The 26,949-nt window shown below is 55.0% G+C and overlaps 1 protein-coding gene across 7 annotated transcripts; it reads left to right on the top strand.

Annotated features, from left to right (window-relative positions):
- Nucleotides 1-547: 547 nt before the first annotated feature.
- MED25 (mediator complex subunit 25) lies at nt 548-23,838 on the top strand. 7 transcript variants are annotated; one of them, XM_032264504.1, is made up of 18 exons: nt 548-975; nt 1,071-1,116; nt 2,655-2,779; nt 10,624-10,722; nt 11,139-11,259; nt 12,260-12,422; nt 12,558-12,688; nt 12,976-13,063; nt 13,159-13,352; nt 13,806-13,934; nt 14,408-14,493; nt 14,572-14,629; nt 14,756-14,863; nt 18,474-18,665; nt 19,049-19,120; nt 19,240-19,458; nt 19,738-19,918; nt 22,012-23,838. In XM_032264504.1, the coding sequence occupies exons 1-18, from the start codon at nt 632-634 to the stop codon at nt 22,254-22,256; spliced, it is 2,601 nt and encodes an 866-aa protein (XP_032120395.1). In that variant the 5' UTR covers nt 548-631; the 3' UTR covers nt 22,257-23,838. The 7 variants fall into 7 exon arrangements, with proteins under 7 accessions (XP_032120395.1, XP_032120394.1, XP_032120398.1 ...); XM_032264503.1 differs by having other exon boundaries at nt 19,237-19,458; XM_032264507.1 differs by lacking the exon at nt 22,012-23,838 and adding an exon at nt 20,352-20,485.
- Nucleotides 23,839-26,949: the final 3,111 nt, after the last annotated feature.

Genomic DNA, 26,949 nt, shown 5'->3' with positions numbered 1-26,949 from the left:
AACCTTAAAGCGTTGCCTAGTAACCTCGTTTCCGCCAATGCGATTGGACCCTTCTCGCGGCCCTCCCCCCAGGCCCCGCGCCCAAAAGAACAGAACCAGAAACTTAATCTCACGGTTAGAAAACAAGGGCAGCGGGCCAGGCGCAGTGGCTCACGCCTGTAATCCCAGCACTTTAGGAAGCCAAGGCTGGCGAATCACTTGAGGTCAGGAGTTCGAGACAGCCTGGTCAACATGGTGAAACCCCGTCTCTACTAAAAATGCAAAAATTAGCGGGGCGTGGTGGCGGGCATCTGTAATCCCAGCTACTGGGGAGGTTGAGGCAGGAGAGTCGCTTGAACCCAGTAGGCGGAAGTTGTAGTAAGCCGAGGTCCCGCCGTTCCCCTCCAGGGTGGGCGACAGAGTGAGACTCCGTCTCGGAAAAAAAACCAAAAAGGATAAAAGAAAAAGAAAACAAGGGCAGCGTTCGCGTTGCATAGCAACCAGGTCTCCTGCCCCTCCCGTTGAGATAAGAGGCGGGCCCAGACGCCCCGCTCAAAGATGGCGGCCGACTGAGCCGCCTTCAACTTATTTCGCTCTTGACAATCCTGACAATAATTCTGTCTACCCCATTAGGCTCCCAAAAGGGCTAACGATGCCCTTACTGAGTCTTCCACGGGTTGGAGCGAAGGAGGATGAATCTAGATCGAAGCCTCAGCGCGTGCCCCGCACAAACATGGCCGCCCGTGCGTTCCCAGCAGCCCTAAACCGCCCGGCGCGGGTGCGCGCGCAGCGCAGGCGCATTTCCGCTCATTCCGCGGTGTCGGCTGCGGCGGCAGTGGCGGTGGCGGCTTCCGCGCGGGGTATGGTCCCCGGGTCCGAGGGCCCGGCCCGCGCCGGGGGCCTAGTGGCTGACGTGGTGTTTGTGATTGAGGGTACGGCCAACCTGGGACCCTACTTCGAAGGGCTCCGCAAGCACTACCTGCTCCCGGCCATCGAGTGAGTGCGGTTTCCGCGACTCTAACCCCGCCCTCCCACTTGAGTTTCCCACAGCTTCTGGCCTGACTCCGACCTTTCACCTCCGACCCTCACAGGTATTTTAATGGTGGTCCTCCTGCTGAGACGGACTTCGGGGGTGACGTGAGTCTTGGGACTCCGGGGCCTGAGGGAGGAGGGGCCGGGGGCCTGGACTCCGGGGCCTGAGGGAGGGGCCGGGGCCTGGACTCCGGGGTCTCAGGGAGGAGGGGCCGGGGGCCTGGACTCCGGGGTCTCAGGGAGGAGGGGCCGGGGGCCTGGACTCCGGGGCCTGAGGGAGGAGGGGCCGGGGGCCTGGACTCCGGGGTCTCAGGGAGGAGGGGCCGGGGGCCTGGACTCCGGGGTCTCAGGGAGGAGGGGCCGGGGGCCTCGACTCTTGAGTCCGAGTGAGGAAGGGCTGGGGGCCTCGACTCTTGAGTCCGAGTGAGGAAGGGCTAGGGGCCTGGACTCCTGGGTCTGAGGGAGGAGGGGCTGGAGGCCTGGACTCCCGGGTCTGAGGGAGGAGGGGCTGGGGACCTGGACTCCTGGGTCTGAGGGAGGAGGGGCTGGGGTCTGGACTGCTGGGTCTGAGGGAGGAGGGGCTGGGGTCTGGAATGCTGGGTCTGAGGGAGGAGGGGCTGGGGTCTGGAGTGCTGGGTCTGAGGGAGGAGGGGCTGGGGTCTGGAGTGCTGGGTCTGAGGGAAGAGGGGCTTGGGGTCTGCACTCCCTGGTCTGAGGCAGGAGAGGCTGGGGGCCTAGACTCCCGGGTTTGAGGGAGGAGGGGCTGGGGGTCTGGACTCCCGGGTCTGAGGGAGGAGGGACTGGAGGCCTGGACTCCCGGGTTTGAGGGAGGAGGGGCTGGGGTCTGGACTCCCGGGTCTGAGGGAGGAGGAGGTCAGGGTCTGGACTCCTGGGTCTGAGGGAGGAGGGGCTAGGGGTCTGGACTCTTGGGTCTGAGGGTGGAGGCGCAAGGGCCGGTACCCTTGGGTCTGAGGGTGGAGGCGCAGGGTCCTGGACTCCTGGGTCCGAGTGAGGAGGGGCCTTGGGGATCCAGACTCTTGGTCTAAGGGAGGAGGAGGTTGGGGTCTGGACTTCTGGCTTTGAGGGAGGAGGAGGTCGGGGTCTAGACTCCAGGGTCTAAGGGAGGAGGAGGTCGAGGTCTGGACTCCTGGGTCTGAGGGAGGAGGGACTAGGGGGTCTGGACTCTTGGGTCTGAGGGTGGAGGCGCTTGGGCTGGTACCCCTGGGTCTGAGGGTGGAGGTGCTGGGGCCCAGACTCCTGAGTACGAGTGAGGAGCAGCTGGGGGCCTGGACTCCTGGTCTAAGGGAGGAGGAGGTCGGGGTCTGGACTCCTGGGTCTGAGCGGGGAGGAGCTGGGCCTGGACTCCTGGATTTGAGAAAGGAGTGGCTGGGGACCTGTATTTCTGGATCTGAGGGAGGAGGGACTGGGGGTTTGGATTCTTGGGTCTGATGGCGGAGAGGCTGGGACTTGACTCCTGTATCTGAGGGAGGAGGGGCTGGGCCTTGACTTCTGGGTCTGAGGAAGGAGGAATCTGAGCAGTTCCTGATTCTGGAAGAACAGGAAGCTGGGAGCCCTGATTCCTTCTCTGAGGGAAAAGGGAATTGAAGTCCCAGATTAAAAGTTCCTCTGTCCCCCCCTCCCAGTATGGGGGTACCCAGTACAGCCTCGTGGTGTTCAACACGGTGGACTGCGCTCCTGAGTCCTACGTACAGTGTCACGCTCCCACCAGCAGCGCCTATGAGTTTGTCACCTGGCTGGATGGCATTAAGTGAGCTTTTCCCCACTTGGGCTGGGTTGGGACCCTGTGAGGGACTGTGAATGAGGTGGTTTGGGCGTAAGCTGCAGGAACCATCCCTTACATTAGGCGATTGAAAGGGTTGTGAGGGTGATTGTGTTTTTGTCAAAAGTCACTTCTGTGGTGGGTTCTGTGTGCTCAGCAATATTGCCATCCGGTTTAGAAGCATGAAAAACTTCCTGTTCAGGGAGGCATGGCTGAGCTCCAGCAGCCACCTTGTGCTGAATGTGTGACTGTCCCCTTTCTGTCCTTTTTTTTTCCATCTGCCCTTGTCCTCCTCTTCCAGATGGGTACATTGTAGCCTCAGTGCAGAGGGATGGGTCAGAGCCAGGACACATCCCTCTGTGGCTTGGGTCCGATTTTTTTTTTTTTTTTTTTTTTGAGAAAGAGTCTTGCTCTGTCGCCTAGGCTGGAGTGCGGTGGCCCAGTCTCAGCTCACTGCAACCTGTACCTCCCAGGTTCAAGAAATTCTCTTGCCTCAGCCTCCCAAATAGCTGGGATTACAGGCACATACCACTATGCATGCCAATTTTTTTTATTTTTTATTTTTTATTTTTGGTAGAGACAGGGTTTCGCCCTGTTGGCCAGGCTGGTCTGAAATTCCTGACCTCATGTGATCTGCCTGCCTCAGCCTCCCAAAGTGCTGGGATTACAGGGGTGAGCCATCACACCTGGCATTGGACCAGATTTTGATAGTTGATGTTGCAGACTCTGGAGTCAGACAGGCTGGGTTCAAATCCTGTCTCTTCCAGCACAGAACTAACTCTCAGACCCAGCAGCCCCTGTCCCCACTGTGCCTAGCCTCTAGTCTCTGAAGTGGGGATGCGGGAAGTGCTTGTGTTTTAGTATTTTGTCCTGTTATTTATTCTTAGCTGCATAACAGATTACCACCAAACTTAACAACTTCATACTGCAAACATCGATTATCTAACACAGTTTCTGTGAGTCAGGGACACAAGAGTGGCTTAGCGGAATGGCTCGGCTGAGGGTGTTGCAAGGCACCTCGAGGGTGTCAAGAGGTCGGCAGGGTTGCAGCCATCCAAGGGTTTGACTGGCGGTGGGGAGTCCCCTCCCAAGGTGGCTGACTCTGTGGCCGTTGGCCGCAAAACCTCTTCACAGAGCTTGACTGTTGTAACATGGCAACAGCCATTCCTCAGATTGAGTGAGCCAATAGAGAGCAAGAGGAATCCCCCAGGCCTCTTTTGTTTTTGAGGAAGGGTCTCACTCTGTCACCCAGGCTGGAGTCCAGTGACTCAGTCATGACTCACTGCAGCCTTGACCTCCTGGGCTCAAGCTCAAGTGATACTCCTGCCTCAATTTCCTGAGTAGCTGGAGTAGAAGGGACTACAGACATGTGCCAGCACACCTGGCTAATTTATTTATTTATTTTTTTTTGAGATGGAGTCTTGCTCTGTCTCCCAGGCTGGAGTGCAGTGGCACAATCTTGGCTCACCACGACCTCTGCCTCCTGGGTTCAAGTGATTCTCCTGCCTCAGCCTCCCGAGTAGCTGGGATTACAGGCACCTGCCACCACGCCTGGCTAATTTTTTGTATTTTTAGTAGAGACGGGGTTTTACCTTGTTGGCCAGGCTGGTCTTTTTTTTTTTTTTTTTGAGACGGAGTTTCACTCTTGTTACCCAGGCTGAAGTGCAATGGCGCGATCTCAGCTCACTGCAACCTCCGCCTCCTGGGTTCAGGCAATTCTCCTTCCTCAATCTCCTGAGTAGCTGGGATTACAGGCATGCGCCACCATGCACAGCTAATGTTTTGTATTTTTAGTAGAGATGGGGTTTCACCATGTTGACCAGGATGGTCTCGATCTCTTGAACTTGTGATCCACCCACCTCGGCCTCCCAGAGTGCTGGGATTATAGGCTTGAGCCACCGCACCCACCAGGCCAGGCTGGTCTTGAACTCACGACCTTAGGTGATCCACCTGCCTTGGCCTCTCAAAAGCACTAGGCATGAGCCATTGTGTCTGGCCGTATACCTGTCTAATTTTTAAAAAAATTTTTTGTAGTCGGGCGCAGTGGCTCAAGCCTGTGATCCCAGCACTTTGGGAGGCCGAGGTGGGTGGGTCACAAGGTCAGAGATCGAGACCATCCTGGTCAACATGGTGAAACCCCATCTCTACTAAGGGTGCAGAAAATTAGCTGGGCATGGTGGCGCGTGCCTGTAATCCCAGCTACTCAGGAGGCTGAGGTAGGAGAATTGCCTGAACCCAGGAGACGGAGGTTGTGGTGAGCCGAGATTGCGCCATTGCACTCCAGCCTGGGTAACAAGAGCGAAACTCTGTCTCAAAAAAAAAAAAAATTTTTTTTTGTAGTGGCCAAATGTGTTGGCTCACGCCTGTAATCCCAGCACTTTGAGAGGCCGAGGTGGGCAGATCGCCTGAGGTCAGGAGTTTAAGACCAGCCTGGCCAATATTTCAAAACCCCGTCTCTACTAAAATACAAAAAATTAACTGGGCGTGGTGGCGAGTATCTGTAATCCCAGCTACTTAGGAAGCTGAGGCAGGAGAATATCACTTGAACCCAGGAGGCAGAGAGATTCTGCCACTGTGCCCCAGCTTGGGTGACTCAGCAAGACCATCTCAAAACAAATTTTTTTTTTTTTTTTTGTAGAGACCAGGTCCTGCAACGTTGCCCAGGCTGGTTTTGAACTTCTGGGCTCAAGCTATCCTCCACTTCAGCATCCCTAAGTGCTGGGATTATAGACCTGAGCCACCCCTCCCAGAGGCCCCACTAGGCTCTTTGTAATCAAGTCTTGGAAGTTATACACCATCATTTCTGCCACGTTCTTTTTTAACCTAAGACAGGGTCTTTCTCTGTTGCCCAAGCTGGAGTGCAGTGGTGGGATCATAGCTCGCTGCAGCCTTAACCCCTCAGGCTCAGGTGATTCTCCCACCTTAGGTTCTTGAGTAGCTGGGACTGCAGGTGGGCACCACCATGCTTGGCTAATTTCTTTTAATTTTCGTAGAGATGAGGTCTTGCTTTGTTGCCCAGACTGGTCTTGAACTCCTGTCCTCAAGTGATCCCCCTGCCTTGACCTCCCTAAGTGCTGGAGTGCTGAGATTACAGGCATGAGCTGCCATGCTCAGCCCACTTCTGCCATGTTGCTTTTGGTGTGCAGTATAAGTTTTTCCCGTTCAGTGTAGGAGACTACACAGAGTGTGAAGAGCAAGAGATGCGATCACGGGGTGCTGTCTTGGGGGCTGGGTGCCACAACCTTATAGGGATGTTTGCAGAATTAATTGATCACTGTTGCATACAGTGCCTGGTGTGTATTAAGTGTTAGATGTTTGCTGGGATTTTGTGCCTCAGTTTCCTGGTTTGCAAATGGATAACAACGGTAGTGTGCAGCTCCATGTTGTTAGAAGGATCACAGAAGTCAAGTTTCGCTTAGGGCCTGGTCTGCAGTCAGGGTTCCTTACATAACCCCTGTGGGTGGCTGCCGCTGCCTCTGTTCGGCCCTGCCGCAGGTATTTGTTGAGCATCTGCTTTGTTGCAGGATGTGTGCGTAAGCGCTGGGTGCAGGACTTCAGGAAAAGGGGACACGGAAGCTCCCCCTTCGTGGGAGCTGGAATTCGTAGCTAACACAGAGCAGGGCTTCTCATCCCTGGCCCTGGTGCCACCGTGGATGCAGTAATTCCTCGCAGTGGGGGCCGAACTGGGTATTGTAGGATGTTTAGCAGCACCCCTGGCCTCTACTCATTAGAGGCCGACAGCCCCTCTCCCGAAGGTGTGACAAGCAAAACTGCCTCCAGGCGTTATAAAGTATCCTCAGGGAAGGTGGGGGCAAGGTGCACCCCAGTGGAGAACCACAGGGAGAGACCGTGGTGAGACGTAAGTGACGTTAAATGAAGATTCCTTGAGGCCCAGGTCCAAGTCTGATGCTACTCAAGTGCCTGGCAGCAAGCACAGGGCCTGGCACACAGGAGGCCTAGGGTAAATTCGGTGGAATGAATGCCCAGACTCCACTTTGTACTAACTACTCTGGAAGACCCCTGCAGAGCCTCCCAGACCCCAGCTGAGGTGTCTTACACATTGGGAAATCCTGAGTCTTAGCAGCCAGGTGCTTCTTCTTCTGCCCTTGTGACTTGTCACAGCCCCACGCCTCTGAAAGCTGAATGTCCAGGAGACTGGCTGAATAAATGAATGAGTATATAATGCAAAAACTACAAATAAGTACAAAAAATTAGCCAGGCATGGTGGTGCACACCTGTAGTCCCAGCTACTCAGGAGGCTGAGGTAGGAGGATCACCTGAGACTAGGAGGCGGAGGTTGCAGTGAGCCGAGATCACGCCAGTGCACTCCTGCCTGGGTGAGAGAGCGAGACCCTGTCTCAAAAAAAAAGAGGTAGAAGGAAAATGGACCCAGTGTCTCCCCCATAACGTTATGACAACTCATTTTTTTTATTCATATGTTCACTCTTTTACAGACATTTGTGGAACAAACCGTCCTGGGCACCAAGGAGTGAGTGGGTGTGAGACGGGGGAGGTCCTGGCCCTTGTGGAGTTAGTGTTTGCCTGGGTGACAGGCCACGTGCAGGAAGCCCTGAGTCACAGCCGGATGCCGTTAACATTCACGCGTTTTGACCAGTATCTCCTGGGGCCTACAGGCACCTATCAGCCCATGAAAGTGTGCAGCGAAGACCCCAGGGTAGAACAAATCTGAGTCAGAGGACTTAGGAGCACCAAGTCAGAGCCCACCCATCCCACCTAGGGGGCTTTTATTTTTCTTTTGTGTCTGCTATTTCAAAGGGTTTGTTTGGAGTTTACTTATATCATAAACTTGATGATGTTTTCGCCATATTTTGCAAGTAGCCTCAGTGCTCCCTATTTTCAAGTTTTTCACATTTCTTTTTTTTATTTCTTTGTCTGAGACGAAGTCTCACACTGTCGCCTGAGCTGGAGTGCAGTGGCACAATCTCGGCTCACTGCAACCTCCACCTCCTGGGTTCAAGCGATTCTCCTGCCTCAGCCTCCCCAGTAGCTGGGATTACAGGCGCCCACCACCAGCCTAGCTAATTTTTTGTATTTTTAGTAAAGAGGGGGTTTCACTATGTTGGCCAGGCTGGTCTTGAACTCCTGGCCTTGTGATGTGCCCGCCTCGGCCTCCCAAAGTGCTGGCATTTCAGGCGTAAGCCACCGCACCTGGCCAGTTTTTCACGTTTCTTTGTCAAAATATTTATTTATTTATTTATTTTTTTTTTATTTTTTTTTTTTTCTTTTTTTTGAGACAGAGTCTGTCTCCCAGGCTGGAGTGCAGTGGCATGATCTCTGCTCACTACAACCTCCACCCCTGAGGGTCAAGCAATTCTTCTGCCTCAGTCTCCCAAGTAGCTGGGATTATAGGCCCCTGCCACCACAACTGGCTAATTTTTGTATTTTTATGCTGATCTCAAACTGCTGACCTCAAGTGATCTGCCTGCCTCAGCCTCCTAAAGTGCTGGGATTACAGGCATGAGCCATCATGCCTGGCCACTTCCAAAATGTTTTTATCACCCCATAGGGACACCCCGTATGCATGAATCCTTTGCTCCCCATTCCCCCATCCCCAGCCAGGGTGCTTTTGGTTCAAGACTCAGAAAGGCCCAGGAAAACTTTGGCTTCATTTCACCTGTAGCAGAAAGGCTGGGTCCGGAGTTGGTTCATCCCAACTCTGCCCACAGTTGAAGCTGCTGTGTGCAAAGCTGTGTTGATGGTGAGGAAGAGGAGGGCTGGGAAGTGTGTGGCGGGTTGGGAGCAGCGGCTGAGTGCCCCGAGAGTGGGAAGAAGGCCCCGGGCTCCATGTGCTCATTGGTCAGGCCAAGAGGGACCGGAAAGAAATCAGTATGAGAACTCAGGTGGGAAGCAGAGAGCGCCGCTGCATGGGCCCTGCCAGGCCACTGGTGCCCTGAGTACTCAGCCTTGTGTGACTTGGGGCTCGGACGCCGTAGTGTCTCTCACGGAGGGCTGCACAGGGTGTGGAGAGAAGCTTGACAGCTGCAGTATCGGGTGATCTGTGATGTGACCAAGGGCAGGCCCTAAAATTAGGTGGCACGTGGGGAAGGTTCCTAGAGAAGGGCACACCAGGGTGGGTGTCGTAGCTCAGCTGGATTCCATCCGGGCCGGTGTGGCTGTGCTCCAGCACATGCTGAGACCTGGATGTCTGGGCCTGGTCAGTGGAGAGGACCTGTAGGTACAGGGTAGAGCAGGAGAGGTGGGCAGGGTGCAGGCCTCAGAGGCCTCAAGTGCCTGGCGAGGGCCTGGGTTGGTTGCTGCCTTTGTTCACTTAGCACACATTTCCTGAGGCTGCCCACGTGCCCACTGTGGTGGGCAAGCCTGGGGGTGAGAGAGGACTCAGACCCCATCCCGGCCTGAGTCGGGGGTGGTGGGAGCAGAGACCACACTTCAGTGGTACAGGGCCCTCCAGACCCCCAGAGGGGCGCTCAGTCTCCACACGTCCCCTGTAGCGAAGGTCAGCCTGCCAACCACATGGGCGGAAGACTGGTGGCAACCACAGCTCCCCTTAGGAGAGGCCATCCCCGGGCCACACGCTGTGGGACGGACGGTGTGACGTGACTGCAGATCAGGCGGAGGAGAAACGAGATTCTGTGTGTGTTAGTTTCCCAGGCTTCTGTAGCAAAGTATGAGAAACTGGCCAGAAGAACGGAAATGGATGTCTCAGGGTTCTGGAAGCTGGAAGTCCAAAATCCAGGTGGTAGGACCAGGCTGTCTCTATAGCCTACAGGGCAGGGCCCTTCTATCTCTCCCGGTGCCTGGTGGGCCCAGACGTTCCTGACTGAGGCTGCATCACCCGTCCTCCCGTGGCCTCCCTTGTGACTCTCTGTGTCCCTGTGTCTTCCCTCTGTGTGTGTGTCTGCGTCCACATTTCTCCTTTTCACAGAGATACTAGCGATAGTGGATTAGGACCCCCAATTTAATGTGATTACCTGTGTAAAGATCTTTTTGTGAAACCCCATCTCTACTAAAAATACAAAAATTAGCCAGGCGTGGTAGTGCACACCTGTAGTCCCAGCTACTTGGGAGGCTGAGGCAGAAGAATTACTTGAACCCAGGAGCCTGTAATTCCAGCACTTTGGGAGGCCAAGGCGGGTGGATCACGAGGTCAAGCGATCAAGACCATTCTGGTCAACGTGGTGAAACCCCGTCTCTACTAAAATTACAAACAATTAGCTGGGCATGGTGGCGTGTGCCTGTAATCCCAGCTACTCGGGAGGCTGAGGCAGGAGAATTGCCTGAACCCAGGAGGCAGAGGTTGTGGTGAGCCGAGATCACGCCATTGCACTCCAGCCTGGGTAACAAGAGTGAAACTCCGTCTCAAAAGAAAAAGATCTTTCCAAATCAGATCACCTTCTGAGGTACTGGGGCTTAGGACCTCAACCTGTCTTTTTGGGAGGGGACACACTTCCACCCATAAGACTGGGAGGACAGAGGAGGCCCCTGTCTTTGGCCGGGAAGGTGAAGTGGGGCCAGAGCTGATTTGGAGCAGACAGTCCAGAGAGGAGGGGACAGCCTGGCAGGGAGTCATTCACCCCAGTGTTGGAGTCAGCACAGGATCCCAGGCTTGTGCTCCCCAGCCCTTTCCCATCCCTCCCAGGCCTCGTGATTAAGACAACAAATGTCCGCTGTCCTGTCTGGGACTGGAGCTATGGTAGCACCAGGGATCGGGTACGGAACTTAGCATTGTTGCTGTCATCTCAAGGTGCATAGCCCAGGATAGGGTCAGGGACAGCATGGGAGCAGGCTCTTCAAGCATGGCCAAGGGGTGGGGACGATGGCAACCCTGGGGGCTGACTGCTCTGCCCTTGCAGGTTCATGGGCGGGGGTGGCGAAAGCTGCAGCCTCATTGCGGAAGGACTCAGCACAGCCTTGCAGCTGTTCGATGACTTCAAGAAGATGCGCGAGCAGATGTGAGTGTCCTGTCCAGCGGGTCAGCCTCTCTCTGCCTGGCGCGGAACCACTTTGCCTGTCAACTGGCTCCACCTCCAGGTCTCATCCTGTAGGTGTGGGCTCTGTGTCCCTGAGCATGCTCAGCCAGGAGGCTGCAGGCCTGTCCTTGGGGAAGGCCTGGGTAGTGCCTGGCCTCAGCATCCCCATCAGGAAGCAACTGGGCGTTGCTCCTGCCTGCCTTGCCTGCTTGGTGACATAGAGCACATCTCAACATCCCAGAAGCTCTCAGGGCCTCCATGTTTTCATTTGTAAAGTAGAGGCATTGCTTCTGATTCCATGTGAGGCAGAATATGTGTGCCTCCGCTGGCACTGGGTCTGGGAACCTCCTCAGGGCTCCTATCGCTGCCGCCTCCATGTCTTCTCTCATTCCTGGTAGTGGCCAGACACACAGGGTCTGCCTCCTAATCTGCAACTCGCCCCCATACCTGTTGCCTGCTGTCGAGAGCACCACATACTCTGGATGTACAACTGAGAATCTTGTGCAGCAGATTGGGGAGGTGAGGACTCTGGGGTCTGAGGGAGGAGGCACTGGGGGCTTGGACTCCTGGGTCTGAGGGAGGAGGCACTGAGGGCCTAGACTGCGGGGTCTGAGGGAGGAGGCACTGGGAGCCTGGACTCTTGGGTGTGAGGGAGGAGACACTGAGGGCCTGGACTTGGTCACAGGGCAGTCATAGACTGGTGGCCAGCTTTGCTTACTCTTTTTTTTTTTTTTTTGAGACAGAGTTTTGTTCTGTCACCAGGCTGGAGTGCAGTGGCGCACTCTCGGCTCACTGCAACCTCTGCCTCCTGGGTTCAAGCAATTCTTCTGCCTCCGCCTGCTGAGTACTTGGGACCATAGGCATGTGCTACCAAGCCTGGCTAATTTTTGTATTTTCAGTAGAGACAGGGTTTCACCATGTTGGCCAGGATGGTCTCGATCTCTTGACCTTGTGATCTGCCCACCTCGACCTCCCAAAGTGCTGGGATTACAGGTGTGAGCTACCACGCCCAGCTTTTTTTTTTTTTTTTTGATACAGAGTCTGTCTCTGTTACCCAGGCTGGAGTGTAGTGGCGTGATCTTGGCTCACTTCAGCCTCTGCCTCCCTGGTTCAAGCAGTGCTCATGTCTCAGCCTCCCGAGTAGCTGGGATTATAGACACCCACCACCATGCCCTGTTAATTTTTGTATTTTTAGCAGAGACAGGGTTTCACCATGTTGGCCAGGCAGTTCTCAAACTCGTGGCCTCCCATGATCTGCTGACTTGGTCTCACAAAGTCCTGGGATTACAGATGTGAGCCACCTTGCCTGGCCCGCTTTGTCTTACTGACAAAACCAGAACCAAGTCTCCTGGGGCAGGTGATACCCGGTTTCAGAGTCTCCTGCCTCAAAGCCCAGCGGGGATTGTGGTTGTAGGGCTGGTGCCGTCTAGCCACGCCGCAGCCGTGGTAGCTTGGGGGCTGGCCCCAACACCCCTATGGAGGGAGCCCCCGTCGTGACTGCTGGGCCCCTCTCCTGCAGCGGGGGATCCACTTCTCCATCGTGTCTCCCCGGAAGCTGCCGGCCCTTCGGCTTCTGTTTGAGAAGGCAGCTCCCCCGGCCTTGCTGGAGCCGCTGCAGCCTCCGACAGATGTGAGCCAGGACCCGAGGCACATGGTGCTGGTTCGGGGCCTCGTGCTGCCTGGTGAGGCCTGGGCACTGTTGGGGATGGGGTTCCAGGTGTTTAGCCAGCACCCTCTGACTTGGATTTTGGATTTCTCTCTTCTCTCTCCACCTTGAACCCCTTCTCTCCGGGGTTGGCCGTCCCTCCTGCTCTCAGTTGGGGGTGGCTCGGCCCCAGGCCCCCTCCAGCCAAAGCAGCCAGTCCCCCTGCCTCCTGCCGCACCCTCGGGTGCCACTCTCTCAGCAGCCCCCCAGCAGCCTCTTCCCCCTGTACCCCCGCAGTACCAGGTATGGATATTTTCAGGAAGGGACATGCTTCTGGGGACTTGGAGGAGCCATGGCCGCTGGGGAGAGATCTAGCTGGATGTTGGAGCTTATGGGATGCTGGGAGTCCTCTTGGGACCCTGGGAGGGTGGGAGTCCTGGGACCATGGAAGCTTGCCTGCAGGGTGATGGGAGTCGGGAGCTACCCCAGTTGGGCGGCTGCACCTTGTGGAGCTGTGGGTAGTATGGCCTCGTGGGACACCAGTACTGGGGGGCCATGGTCCTCACCAGCCCCTTCCCTTCTACCCACAGGTTCCTGGGAACCTGAGTGCAGCTCAGGTGGCCGCCCAGAATGCAGTGGAGGCTGCCAAGAACCAGAAGGCTGGGTTGGGCCCTCGCTGTGAGTCCTGGGGCAAGGACGCAGGGCGGGCAGGGGCCAGGCAGGCCTCTCTCCACACACCTGCTCCCCACTTCTTCCCTTGCTCTCTCCCACAGTCTCGCCCATCACCCCTCTCCAACAAGCTGCTCCCGGAGTGGGTCCCCCCTTCAGCCAGGCCCCAGCTCCCCCACTACCCCCAGGACCCCCTGGCGCCCCCAAGCCGCCACCTGCTTCCCAGCCCAGCCTGGTCTCCACTGTGGCCCCTGGCTCGGGCCTGGCTCCCACAGCGCAACCTGGGGCACCATCCATGGTAGGTGCCTGCACGCCTCCTGCCCTGGCTCCTTCCTCCTGCTGCCCACAGCTAGGACAGTTAGAGGTTGAGTCATTTGCCTTCCAAGGGGATGTGGGTCTGGTGGGTCTAGCGGTCCTAGGGCCTTGGGGGCTTGTGGTGTGTGTGCTGCAGATAGCTGAGCTGAGTGGGTCTGGGGACAGAATGTGAGGCTCATGGCTCCAGGTGGGCCAGAACTGTTCTGAGAAACCCAAGGAATCCCTGGGTCTGGCAGTCCAGGGCATCATGGGGCTTATGACTCCTCGAATCCTGCAGTGTGCAGGCATTTGGGGTCCTTGGGCTGGCCAAGTGCTGTTCCGGGGATGCAGATGCAGAAGAAGGGGCCTTTTCTTCTTCCTGGTTTACCTTCACAGATGGCCCCCAGAGGCCCCCTCTTTCCCCATCCTCATGGCCCTCCTTCCTCCCCTCTGGCAGGCAGGCACTGTGGCCCCAGGAGGGGTGAGTGGCCCTTCCCCAGCCCAGCTGGGAGCCCCAGCACTCGGTGGGCAGCAGTCAGTCTCCAATAAGCTTCTGGCCTGGAGTGGGGTCCTCGAGTGGCAGGAGGTGAGGGGCCTAAGGGTCCATTGGGCACTCGGGACTCCTGGGGCTGTTGGGTAGAGCACGTAGGACACATGGGGCCAGATGCGTGGGATTTGTAGTACTGAGTTTGGTGGCATTCATTGGGATGGACTCGTGGGACTTGGGGCCAGGTCAGGAGCCCCATCGGGTGGTTGGACTTGTACAGAGGAGAGAGTCCCCATGCAAAGAACCCAGAAGAGCCTAGGATTTGGGGCCCTGAGAAGGCCCCGGAGGACTGGCCTCTGGGGAGCAGTGCATTGTGGGGTTTTAGGGCTGGACAAATAGCCCTAATATTTGAGGAGTTGAAGACTTGGTGATCCAGATGAGGGGCCCAGGGCTCTTGAGACTTCACCTGGGTAACATACTGAATTTTGGGGCTACCAGAGTAGGACATGAGGGCTGAGGGGGACTGAGGCTCATGGCCCTTTTCACTGTGACATGCTGTTTCTCCCCTGCAGAAACCCAAACCTGCCTCTGTGGATGCCAACACCAAGCTGACACGGTCACTGCCCTGCCAGGTCTACGTGAATCATGGCGAGAACCTGTAGGTGACTGTCAGGGGCGGGGTGCGGTAGGGCTGGGGCTGGCCCCTCCTCACACCTCTCCCGGCATCGCCCCACAGGAAGACCGAGCAGTGGCCCCAGAAGCTGATCATGCAGCTCATCCCCCAGCAGCTGCTGGTGAGTGGCTGTGGAGGGCCAGCCCTGCTGTCTCTTCCCTAGTCCCTTCCCCACCCCACTCCCGCCTTGTGCCTCCTTCCTCACTTCCTCACACAAAGGTGCCAGCCGACTTCTGTGTCTCCACAGACCACCCTGGGCCCTTTGTTCCGGAACTCAAGGATGGTCCAGTTCCATTTCACCAACAAGGACTTGGAGTCTCTCAAAGGCCTCTACCGCATCATGGGCAATGGCTTTGTGAGTCCAGGGCGTGGGGGGCCCGAGGGGCATTGACTCATGTCCTGCTTTCTGCTGACCTTTGACAGGAATCCCCAGGGTGCCTGGGCCCACGGAAGCGATTTTTGATGGTTGGGTAGACTTCATGTGCTTAGGTTTCTTGTCTGTCTTTTAGAGCCTTAACTTTTATTACAATCACATGCATCAGATTGAGGGATACTGCACATTAAAAATGTCACCTGGGGCCAGGCCTGGCGGCTTATACCTGTAATCCCAGCACTTTGGGAGGCTGAGGCAGGTGGATCATGAGGTCAGGAGTTCGAGACCATCCTGGCCAACATGGTGAAACTGTTTGAGCCCCGTCACTACTAAAAATGCAAAAATTACCTGGGCATGGTGGCACGTGCCTGTAGTCGCAGCTACTCGAGAGGCTCAACCCGGGAGGCAGAGGTTGCAGTGAGCCAAGATTGCGCCACTACACTCCAGCCTGGTGACAGAGCAAGACTCCGTCTCAAAATACAAAAAAAATACATCTGGGTATGGTGGCTCACGCCTGTAATCCCAGCACTTTGGGAGGCCGAGGTGAGCAGATCACGAGGTCACAGGTAGGCAGGTTGAGACCAGCCTGACCAAAATGGTGAAACCCCATGTCTACTAAAAATAAAAAAAATTGGCCAGGCGCGGTGGCTCATGCCTGTAATCCCAGCACTTTGGGAGGCCGAGACGGGTGGATCACGAGGTCAAGAGATCGAGACCATCCTGGTCAACATGGTGAAACCCCGTCTCTACTAAAAATACAAAATATTAGCTGGGCATGGTGGTGCGTGCCTGTAATCTCAGCTACTCAGGAGGCTGAGGCAGGAGAATTGCCTGAACCCAGGAGGCGGAGGTTGCGGTGAGCCGAGGTTGCGGTGAGCTGAGATCGCGCCATTGCACTCCAGCCTGAGTAACATGAGTGAAACTCCGTCTCAAATAATTAATAAATAAATAAATAAATAAATAAATAAAAAATTAACCCGGCATGGTGGTGCGCCTGTAGTTCCAGCTACTCGGGTTGCTGAGGCAGGGGAATCACTTGACCCCAGGAGGCGGTGGTTGCAGTTTGCCGAGATTGTGCCACTGCACTCCAGCCTGGGCGATAGAGCAAGATTTTGTCTCCAAAAAAAAAAAAAAAGTGACCTGGATGTGACAGGAGCAGGTAGGAGGAAGCTGTCAATTCTGGCCTGGGTTTACGGGGCGCGTTCGTTTCCTGTGGCTGCGGTAATACATTACCACAGGTGGAGGGGCGTCAAACAGCAGAAGTGTGTTCTATCCCAGTTCTGGAGGACAGAAGCCCAAGGTCAGGGTATCGGCAGGGCCGTGCTCTCTCTAGATTCTCAAGGGGAGGCCTCTTAGTGCCTATTCCGGCAGTAACTCCAGGCTTCAGGCGCCATCGCTCCAGGGTCCTCCATCCTGCCGCAGTCTTCTCTCTGTGTGTGTCTCCACGTGGAGTTCTCTCCATATCTCTCTTTCCCTTTATTTATAAGGACATCACTCATTTTGGATTAAGCCCCACCCTAATGACTTCCATCTTACTACATCTGCAAAGATCCTCTTTCCAGATAAGGTCACCTTCACAGGTGCTGGGGATTGGAACCACAGCACAGCTTTCTGGGGTTTTTTTTGAGATGGAGTTTCACTCTTGTTGCCCAGGCTAGAGTAATTGTACAGCCTTGGCTCACTCCAACTTCTCTCTCCTGGGTTCAAGTGATTCTCTGCCTCAGCCTCCCGAGTAGCTGGGATTACAGGCTTGTGCCACTGTGCCTGGCTAATTTTTGTATTTTTAGTAGAGATGGGGTTTAGCCATGTTGGCCAGGCCGGTCTTGAACTTTTTTTTTTTTTTTAATTTTATTTTTATTATTATTTTTAAAGACGGGGTTTCACCATGTTGGTCAGGCTGGTCTTGAACTCCCGACCTCAGGTGATCCACCCGCCTTGGCCTCCAAAGTGCTTGGATTACAGGCGTGAGCTACCATGCCCGGCTTGGTCTTGAACTTCTGACCTCAAGTGATACACCTGCCTCAGCCTCCCAAAGTGCTAGGATTACAGATGTGAGCCACTGTGCTTGGCCTTAGCGTAGCTTTCTGGGAGACATAATTCCGCTTGTACCGAGCAGATCAGTTACTTCAGTGCACCAGGCACTCCTGCAGGAAAGAGGACCTTAGGGGGATCACCTCACAGATCCTCGCAGAACCTTGTGAAGAAGGCATTCCTAAGAGTTAAGGGTGCTTTTGGCTGCAAGTAACACAGTTTTCCAAACAAATAGACAATTGGGGGCACTCAGGTTTTTTTTGATCCTGCGGGTCACCTGCGCTCTGTGGGCCATCTCGCTTGGGGACTCTCGTGGGGCTGCCATCAGATGGCAGCTGAGACTCTAGTCATCTGAAAGCTTGACTGGGCTGGATGTTCACACAGCTTCTTACACAACACTGGCTGTCGGCCGGTCCTCAGCTGGGACCGGCCACCCCGGTGTCTGCACATGGCCTGACCACGTGGCCACACTGTGTAGCTGGGTTCTGAGAGGTCAGGCATTTATTTTTTTCACAGAACAGGACATCCAGCGGGGGCCAGCTGTTGGGGTTGGTTTCATAGGTCTGTGACATCAGGGCCAGGGTACTGTGGCTCTCTTAGTCTCTCCTTTATGGTCACAAGATAGCTCCATGGCTCCTGGCATCCTGTATGCCTACATGAAGGAGGGGAAGGGGCTGTGTATTTCCTTTTCTTCAGAACGGCAGAAACGTTCTCAGATTCCCAAGAAGGCCTCCTTTCACCTCCTGGGCCAGACCTAGGCCTCTGGGCACCTCTGGTTGATGGGAGGCTGCTGGGAGCAGGTACCCGTGGCTGTCTTGGGGCTGGGACATGCTGCAGCCCCGACAGCACTGGGAATGCAGGGAGGAGGACACGTGGATATGGATTAGGTAGGGTCTGTCTCAGGCAGGAAACCGAGGCTCAGAGAAGTGAACTCACTTTGCCAAGGTCAGCCACCTCCCTTAGGAGCGCCTGCCCTGAACGCTCCATGCCTGATGACCAGTGATGGTTCCCGGGTGTTTCCTGTGGGCTGAGACTCGGGCAGGGCCTTTTATGTGTATCAGACATCCCATAGTCACAGCGACCCTGTGATGGTGGAGCACTGCCCATGGGGCACACTGGCCTATGCTGATGTGGAGCTCTTGGATACCCTGGGTCTGACACCACTGTTGATCACAGGCCTGTGGGTGCCGTGCTCTGCGTCTAAGCCCTCTCTCATGGCTGTGACCCTCAGCAGCCCTTTGAGGAGGCAACCTTGGCATTTTATGGCCAAGGAAACTGGGCCCATGAGATGCAGGTGGTGGCTGAAGGTTGAAGAGCTGGGTTCCAGTGCTTTCTCTCCGCTCTCCCTCTCAGTGGGCGGTCGGAACCCCAGCTTGCCCTGAGCTCCTTAGTTTCTGTTTCTGGAGCAGCTGGAAGCACACCTGTTTTCCCTAACTTTCTACAATAGAAACCTCACCTCCCTCTGAGAGGTGTGTGGCCTCTAGAACCCTCTGGAATGGGGAGGGAGTGAGGACTGCCTCTTTGAGGGCACAGTGGTTCTGAAGAGCTCTTGTCCCCGCAGGCGGGCTGTGTGCACTTCCCCCACACGGCGCCCTGTGAGGTGCGTGTGCTTATGCTCCTGTACTCGTCCAAGAAGAAGATCTTCATGGGCCTCATCCCCTACGACCAGAGCGGCTTCGTCAATGGCATCCGGCAGGTCATCACCAACCACAAGCAGGTCCAGCAGCAGAAGCTGGAGCAGCAGCAGCGAGGAGTGAGTGGTCACAGTCCCCAAGCCGGCGCTCCGACACCTAGTGCCCAGGCCCTGCAGCTCAGTTGGCCAAGCCCCACGAGCTCCCCCCGGGGGTCTCTAGGGCCGCAGATGCTCACCCCTCTCCCAAGACATGGCAACCCCCAAGCTAAGTTCCACTCAGGTTTTCTTGCAGTCTCTCTCCCTTGTCAGCATCCACATCAAAGCCCCAACAAAGAGCTTCCTTCTCGGGACCTGGGAACGTATGGCTTCCCTCCCAGACCACTGAACCCCGAAGAGAAGGTCCCCATCTCCTTACGAGTTCCCCTCAGGGCACAGGTCCTCCCGCCTCAGATTCAGGACGCCACCACTCTCAGTTACTGACCTGCCCCTCTCTCCCCATGCAGATGGGGGGACAGCAGGCACCCCCTGGGCTGGGGCCCATTCTGGAGGACCAAGCAAGGCCCTCACAGAATCTGGTGAGGACAGGGCTGGTGGGTTCGGGGCTGGGTTGGGGAGGCCCCAGAGGCTGTGCACTGTGCCTACAGGGGGATGCGAGGCCCTGCCCCTCTCCCTCACCCGTGTCTCTTCCCAGCAGCTCCAGCTCCGCCCACCACAGCCCCAGCCTCAGGGTACCGTAGGGGCCTCTGGGGCCACAGGGCAGCCCCAGCCCCAGAGTACTGCCCAGCCCCCGCCAGTTGCCCCCCAAGGCCCTCCTGGAGCAGCTTCTGGCCCACCCCCTCCTGGACCCATCCTTCGGCCCCAGAACCCTGGGGCCAACCCCCAGCTGCGGAGCCTTCTCCTCAACCCACCACCGGTGAGTGTGAGGGTAGGGTGGCGGGAATTCCAGATCCTGGCCCTGGCAGTTCTGGTCCTATTTTCTGGGAGGAGGGTGGTTGACTGTGGTTAGTGGGTGTGAATGAAGACCTGCCCAAGGCTTTAGGCAGAAGGCAGATGGCCTCCTCTCCATCCATCCCCCACCTTTGAAGAAAAACCTCCCCTCACTACTAGCTCATTTGTTCTTTGAGCAGTGTCTGTGTTGGGAGGTGGGGAGTCTCTACCAGGAGCCTCTGAGCCACTCTCTGTGTTCTCCCAGCCCCAGACTGGGGTGCCTCCACCCCAGGCCTCCCTCCACCACCTCCAGCCACCAGGGGCTCCTGCGCTGCTGCCCCCACCGCACCAGGGCCTGGGGCAGCCCCAGCTGGGGCCCCCACTCTTGCATCCACCACCTGCCCAGTCCTGGCCCACACAGCTTCCCCCACGGGCTCCACTGCCAGGTAAGAGGACCCGGGGGAGGGCAGAGGTCTGGACTGAGTGTCCCAGCAGCCCCTGGGCTAGAGCACTGAGACTGAGGGCTCCTGGGAAGACATAGGATCCAAGAACGAGGGGTTCCCCCATGTCGTTTTCGGGGCTCTGAGGGCTCCGGGAAGGTACAGCCCATGGGTCCAAGGACCTAGTGGGTTGAGAGCGTTTCCCATGATCTTCCTGCGTGTGCTCCTGGGACTGCTGGGAAATGTGGTCTAAGGGCCAGAGAAGTCGTTTTGGAGAAGGGCTCCCAAAGGCTCATGGGAAACAGCACATTTGTAACTAGATGGGGTTAGAAGGTACCTCTGATGGTCCCCCAAGGGCTGCCTAGAAAACAGTGCCTCTGGGCCCTCCTGGGCCCAAGGGCCTACTGGAAGATGCAGTCCCTTCCCCACTGCCCCTCAGGTCAGATGCTGCTGAGCGGGGGTCCCCGGGGCCCGGTCCCCCAGCCGGGCCTGCAGCCCAGCGTCATGGAGGACGACATCCTCATGGATCTCATCTGAATCCCCAGCACCCAATAAAGTTCCTTTTCAACACACGCCCCGGCTCCCGTCACTGACATCCCCCAGGACTGGGCAGGAGGAAACCCCGGGGAGGCATCTCTGTCCTTGTTCTCACTTCAGCAGACATCCCTGGGGCCCTGGGTGGGTGACGCCGGGGCCTTGGTGGTAAGTCAGGCAGTCTGGTGCAGCCTGGTCTGGGGGAGAAGCAGGGGCAGGCAGGCAGGCAGCGCTTAGGACACAAACGCTCATGGAGGCAGCAGGGGCACCATGGGAGCCTGGGAGAGGCGTCTGACCCAGCCCCAGCTCCTGAGTCTTGAAAGAGAAGCAGCAGGGAGGGAAGGAGGTGAGGGGTGATCTGGGTGCAGAGAACAGAAACTTTTAATACTCAAAGGCAGGAGAAAGCCTGGGACGTTGAGAGGAGCAAGTTGATGGATGCTTCTGGAGCATGAGTGTGCAGGGAAGTAGAGAGATGGGCAGGTGCGGAGTTTGAGGAGCTCACATTCCAAACTGAGTAGGCTGTGGTTTGTCTTGGGGACATAGGAGCACCAGGAGGCTTTGAGCAGTTGGCGGGCCTGGCTGGCTCTGGGTGTCAGAAAGACCCCTCTCAGCTGTGGAGTGTGATGAGGCCAGAAGGAGGTCAGGAGGGCTGAGGCTGGGTGGTAGAGGTTGGTTCCTGGGGCCAGTACTATGTGATGGTAGGTGGTCAGCCTCCTGGGAGGAGGAGCTGGTAGTGAGTGCAAGTGGTCCAAGGGACGTCCAGGTGGTAGGTCCTTAGGGGACAGTGTATGTTTGGCGGTTCAAGCCACAGAAGCAGACATGACACGTGGAGAGAGGGCAGTCCCTGGGTCCACGTCAGAGACTGACCTTTCAGGGCTGTGGACGGGAAGAATGGTGGGGCCGTCTGTAGGATGGCGTACCCAGCAGGGAACAGGTTTGGGACGTGGCAAGGTGAGGGACCTGAAGGATGTCCTCAGAGACGTCCTGAGGGCAAGGGGATCCAGACAAGCCTGGAGCGCAGGGCGGTCTCTCCTGAGGTGAGAGTGAGTTGTCTGTTGTCAGACTTGACCAGTGTTGCTGAGTGCGCGGTCCATGCCTGGACCACCAGCATCCACATCATTTTGGATGCTGGTTAACATGCCGATTCACGGGCCCCACCCCAGGAGAGAGATTACAATCTGGTGGCCTATGGGCCATGGTGCAGATGAGTTTTGTTTGGCCTTCCCTGTGTTAGCATATGTGGCATTTTTTTCTTACGAGTTAGTTTTAAAAATCAGGATAATTCACACAGGCACACACACAAAATCTGCAGTCTTGGCTTCTTTTGACAAGTCAGAAGAATTGGCACCCCTGGGCCCGCCCTTCTGCCTGGCAACAACGGGCTGGAGCTGCCCCTCTCCATGGGGCGTGTGCTCTCCGGTTCGCCACAGTCCCCACCACTCCCTCTTGGCTCCCCTGTGAGGCAGAGGGTCACTGCCTTTGTCATGGGGCTTGCACTGTGGTGGTTCTGTGGTAGCATTCAGAGGAAAGTGAAATCTTTCTTGTACCCATGTCTCTATCACAAGCGGCAAAACGAAAGAAAGAAGGAGAGGGCCGCGTGTTCCGAGAAAAATGGGAGCGAGCCTATTTCTTTGTGGAAGTGAAGAGCATGCCTATGTGTTTAATATGCAAACAAAACGTGACTGTGTTGAAAGAGTACAACCTGAAGCGCCACTATGAATCAAAGCATAGTAAGAGCTACGACCAGTACACAGAGCAGACTCGGGACGCCATCCTCAACGAGCTGAAAAAGGGACTCAAGTGTCAGTAGGGTTCATTTTGAAAAGCGAATCAACAGAAGTGGTGCGGCAGTGGTATGCCGTTCCGGAATCACGTGGCAAGAATGACCTGGGCATTGAGAGCTGCAGCAGATGGTGAGTTTATGAAGGAGCAGAATGACGTGTCCTGCACGGAAACACGTGACTGTTGAGACCATTATTTAAGTCTGATGGGCATTTGCATTGCACAGTGAGTTGGAGGTGACTCGGGGGATGTGCAGGTCCAGTTGCTCGAAAGCGTCCAGTCGATTGTGGCCTTTTCTTTCGCTGCTCATAAACTATTACCACCCAGTTAGCTTTATTTATTTGTGGTGTTAAGAATCTTGATGTGACCGAAGAAGTCTGTGACGTGGTGCCAAGGCAGGCCCAACACTGGGAAAGGACTAATGTCTTTTTTTGTGTATTGAGAGAAACGAATAGTTTAACAGAGACTGGCCAGAGTTCTTAATTAAGCACAACTACGGACAGCTGTCACGACGGGGACTTGGCAGGACACCGTGACCCAAGGTGACAGCATTTGGCAAGGACGCGAAGTCAGGTCGTCGAATCAGTCATCAGGAGTGGACTTGTTCTGAGAAATGGAACAGCACGCACCTTGATGCTCCCCACCCACACTCCTGCTCCTGGGCTCCAGTCCCTCATGAGAGAGTTGATGGTGACTTGACCTGAGAGGTTTCACAGAAGCTCTGTGACCCAGTTGTAGAAGAAATCTGAACTGTTCAAGTTAATCAACTTGTTTCATTTGAAATCAGGCGAAAGCCACAGTTGGTTCCCCTGAGAAGGTTAGTCAGAGACTTCTGGTCAAGGTGATGACCCTTCTGAACACTGAATATGTTCTCCGCAAGGAAACATCCACAAACAGCTACTTGAATGTATGACGTATATGCTCAGTCCTGGCAAAGACGGGGAATCCACCGGCAAGGAGAAAACCCCGTACTCCTTCCTGTGCTGCAGTTGGCTTCCAGAAAGGAAGGAGGCGGCACAGACTGTGTTCACCTAGATCCTGTGGTTAAAGACCAAATTTCCCAAGGCTCTCGGAATCCAGACTCATGAAAAGGAACTGACACTGTCCAGTTTGCCTTCGTTGGTAAATGTCTCTTGTGTGAATGCAGACCATAAATAGTAGTCACTGAACTACAGTGCAATACGGCGCTGGTTCCTAAGTACAAATCTGTGAAGATGGTGAGACTCTACAACTATCTCCAGTGGTTGTCCTGAATACCCAGTGTTTGGGAGAGCCCACACTGGTGAACAGCTGTTTTCCGTTACGAACCTGAATCAAATCAAATATCATTCCCAGTTGAAGGATTCAAGCCCGAATTCTAAACTGCCCGTCCCCACCATGCCCCCCAAGGCCTGGCACATCTTGGTGCGGAAGGGAAGACGCCAGCCTTTTGGCTTCAACTCAAAGGCGCAAAAAGAATTACGAAAGAGAAAATTTTAATAGTTAAATATTTCTATTTTTCAATTTGTATTTTTTCAATTTTGAATTTAAAAATATAAACTCCAGTATCATCCATGTTTGTATTATGTTCCATGCATTCACCGTAGTTCAGTAAAGATCCGATTTGATGATATTTCTGGCCGTCGACTTTTCTTATACCTGGCTAGTTCACTCATTTATGTGACCCGCCTGGCCCCTGGAGGCATGTGAGTTTCCAGTCCCTGCCCTGGAACTGTTGGATCTAACGCGGGGGTGGGGAGGGCGGGGGTCTGGGAGTCATGTGAGCAAGTGCTCTAGGCGAACCTCAGGAGTGTGAGTGATGGAGCAGGAGGCATTGGTGACAGCGAAGACGTGACAGTGGGTGATCTCCCAGGCAGCCTGTGTAGCAGGGGTTTTTTGAAAACTCAGATGGCTTCAGGGACCAGGCAGGTGATGAAAATGTGTGAAGCGGACGGGTGTAAGACAACAGGGAATGATGGGGACTGTGGCGAACTTGGAGAGTGCTTGCCCCGCCTCATGGCATTCAAATTAAAAACAAAAACACTGTGAGGACCAAACAAAATCTGCCTGTGGGTCTCATGAGACCGCCGGGCCGCCATTTTGCGACCTCTGGAAGGAAGAAGGAGAAGACTCGAGAACAAGGACAGAACCTGAGAAAGACCCACGTGTGAGGGTTGGGCAGGGAGCCAGAAGACAGGAGGAGAACCAGGCAAGTGTGGCGTTCTGGAAGCTGAGAGTGTTTTTGAGGAGGGAGTGATCAATTCTGCCAAAAGCCGCTGAGAGGAGCGGGAAGCAGCAGCCTCTCTGCCGTTTCCACCAGGGCGGTCATGTCCCCCGGCAAGGGAAACACGGGTTTGGATCAGAAACAAATGGGCTCAAAGGAAAGGTTTCCAGGCGCCAGCTTGGCTGTCTCATGCCAGTGGCCCCTTCTTGACTTTAACACTCTATAAGAGGAAGCAGAGGGACTGCGGGGGGCTAATTACGCGTGCAGAAGCAATCCCCGGGTACAGGAGTGCCCACAGAGCGAGGCCAGATCTAGATACATAGGACTCACCACCCTGTTTCACAGGCCAGGTGGCAGCAAGGCCTAAGAGCTTCATGTGCCCATTAGCACCAGCCAGCACCAACAGAGCAAACCTTTTGGGAAAGTTTTTCTCTGAATGCAAGGTTCTCCTAAGGCAAGAAACAGTGAAAAGCCTAGAACAGCAGGGTTTCATCCTGAGATTCTGCACTGGTTAGCGCCGTGGCCTCGGGCAGGTCTCTGCACGCCTCTGAGCCTCCCTTTCCCCCTATGTCAAAGAGTGACTACCCCAGAGGGTTATCATAAGGAATAACATGATTTGGCCAGCTCAGTCCTGGACACAGGATAGCTGCTAGTAGCCACTGTTGTCATGTGGCTGAAATGCACCCTGAAGGTAAAACGTGGGCAAAACTGCCTCTAGAAATGCATGCCAAGCTGGGCCTCACACCTGTGATCCCAGCACTTTGGGAGGTTGAGGCAGGCAGATCACTTGAGGCCAGGAGTTTGAGATTAGCCTGGCCAACATGGTGAAAGCCTGTCTCTACTAAAAATACAAAAAGCCAGTTGTGGTTGCAGACACCTGTAATCCCAGCTACTTGGGAGGCTGAGGCACAAGAATCGCTTGAACCCCAGAGGCGGAAATTGCAGTGAGGCAAGATTGTGCCGCTGCACTCTGACCTGGGTGACAGAGTAAGACTGTCTCAAGAAAAAAAAAGCCTCCCAACTTGTAGGAGTCACTGGTGTCCAGGAAGGTTATACTTGAGTGAGCGACTTGTTGGAAACATTTTTTTGTTGACCAATTTGCTTTTGAATCACTAATCTACAGCTGGAGGCAAGACGGGATTCACGAAGATTCTCGCAAAGGAGCCGGTGGTAGGATGCAATTGGAAAAAGGTGATTGTTGAGGCAGAAATGCTAAAACACCGACATATTCATAGTTGCAGACCTGTTAGGGGTGAAAGAAAATGCCCACCCACCCACCTGCAAAGAAGAACTATGAGAAAAAAGACACCTTCTAAAATGGGGTGTGAAGAATATATTTGTTTCAGGGTACACAAAACACACATTTTCTCACCATATTTTTTTAAAAAATTAACTTGTAAGGTGTATTGAGTTAGACACACTAGAACAGTTTCCTGAAGTGGAAGGGCACTGAAATGTGTGGAATAGAAAGCAGAAGTAGGAAGTGCCCCCCACACCTCACTCACCTCTCCCACCCCACACACACACCCTGAGCAAACCCCTTTCCTCCCAGAGGCTGATGCGCCAGTTCTTTGTTCAGATTTTACATGCATGTGCGTGGTTGTGGACACACTGATAGGTTTTCTTTTTTTAATAGAAGTAAGTCAATTTCTTTGTTCTTTAGCTTGCCTTTTTTTTTTTTTTTGACATGGAGTCTTGCTCTGTCGCCAGGCTGGAGTGCAGTGACACAATCATGGCTCACTGCAACCTCCACCTCCTGGGTTCAGGCGATTCTTCTGCCTCAGCCTCCCAAGTAGCTGGGACCACAGGCGTGTGCCACCATGCCCGGCTAATTTTTGTATTTTTAGTAGAGATGGAGTTTCACCATGTTGGCCAGGATGGTCTCAATCTCTTGACCTCGCGATCCGCCCACCTCAGCCTCCCAAAGTGCTGGGATTACAGGTGTGAGCCACTGCGCCCCACTGCTTTTTTTTTTTTTAAACCCCACCAAAGTAATGGCCATCTGCCTGCACTGTTTTTTTTTGTTTGCTTGTTTTTGTCTTTGTTTTGAGACAAAGTCTTCCTCCATTGCCCAGGCTGGAGTGCAGTGGCATGATCTCGGCTCACTGCAACCTCTACCTCCCAGGTTCAAGTGATTCTGCTGCCTCAACCTCCCAAGTAGCTGGAATTACAGGCACCCACAACCACGCCTGGGTAATTTTTGTATTTTTAGTAGAGATGGGGTTTCACCGTGTTGGTCAGGCTGGTCTTGAAACTCCTGACCTCAGGTGATCCGCCCATCTCGGCATCCCAGAGTGCTGGGATTACAGGCGTGAGCCACCGTGCCTGGCCTGCCTGCACTGTTGATTGCCTGTGCCTCTATGTCCCCATGTCTCATGGTGGCCTCAAGTAGTATACTCAGTGGATGCATTTCAGTTCCACAAGCCATCCAATCCCTAAGTTATCTTTTGATGTATAACAAAGAAGTGGCTTAAAACAAGAAGCACTTATTGCCTCACAGTTGCTAGGGGTCAGGAAT

The sequence above is a fragment of the Sapajus apella genome, unplaced genomic scaffold, assembly GCF_009761245.1.
Source record: "Sapajus apella isolate SASKATOON/1434 unplaced genomic scaffold, GSC_monkey_1.0 scaffold144, whole genome shotgun sequence".
Classification (NCBI taxonomy): domain Eukaryota; kingdom Metazoa; phylum Chordata; class Mammalia; order Primates; family Cebidae; genus Sapajus; species Sapajus apella.
This window is presented reverse-complemented; position numbering and strand designations above follow the sequence as displayed.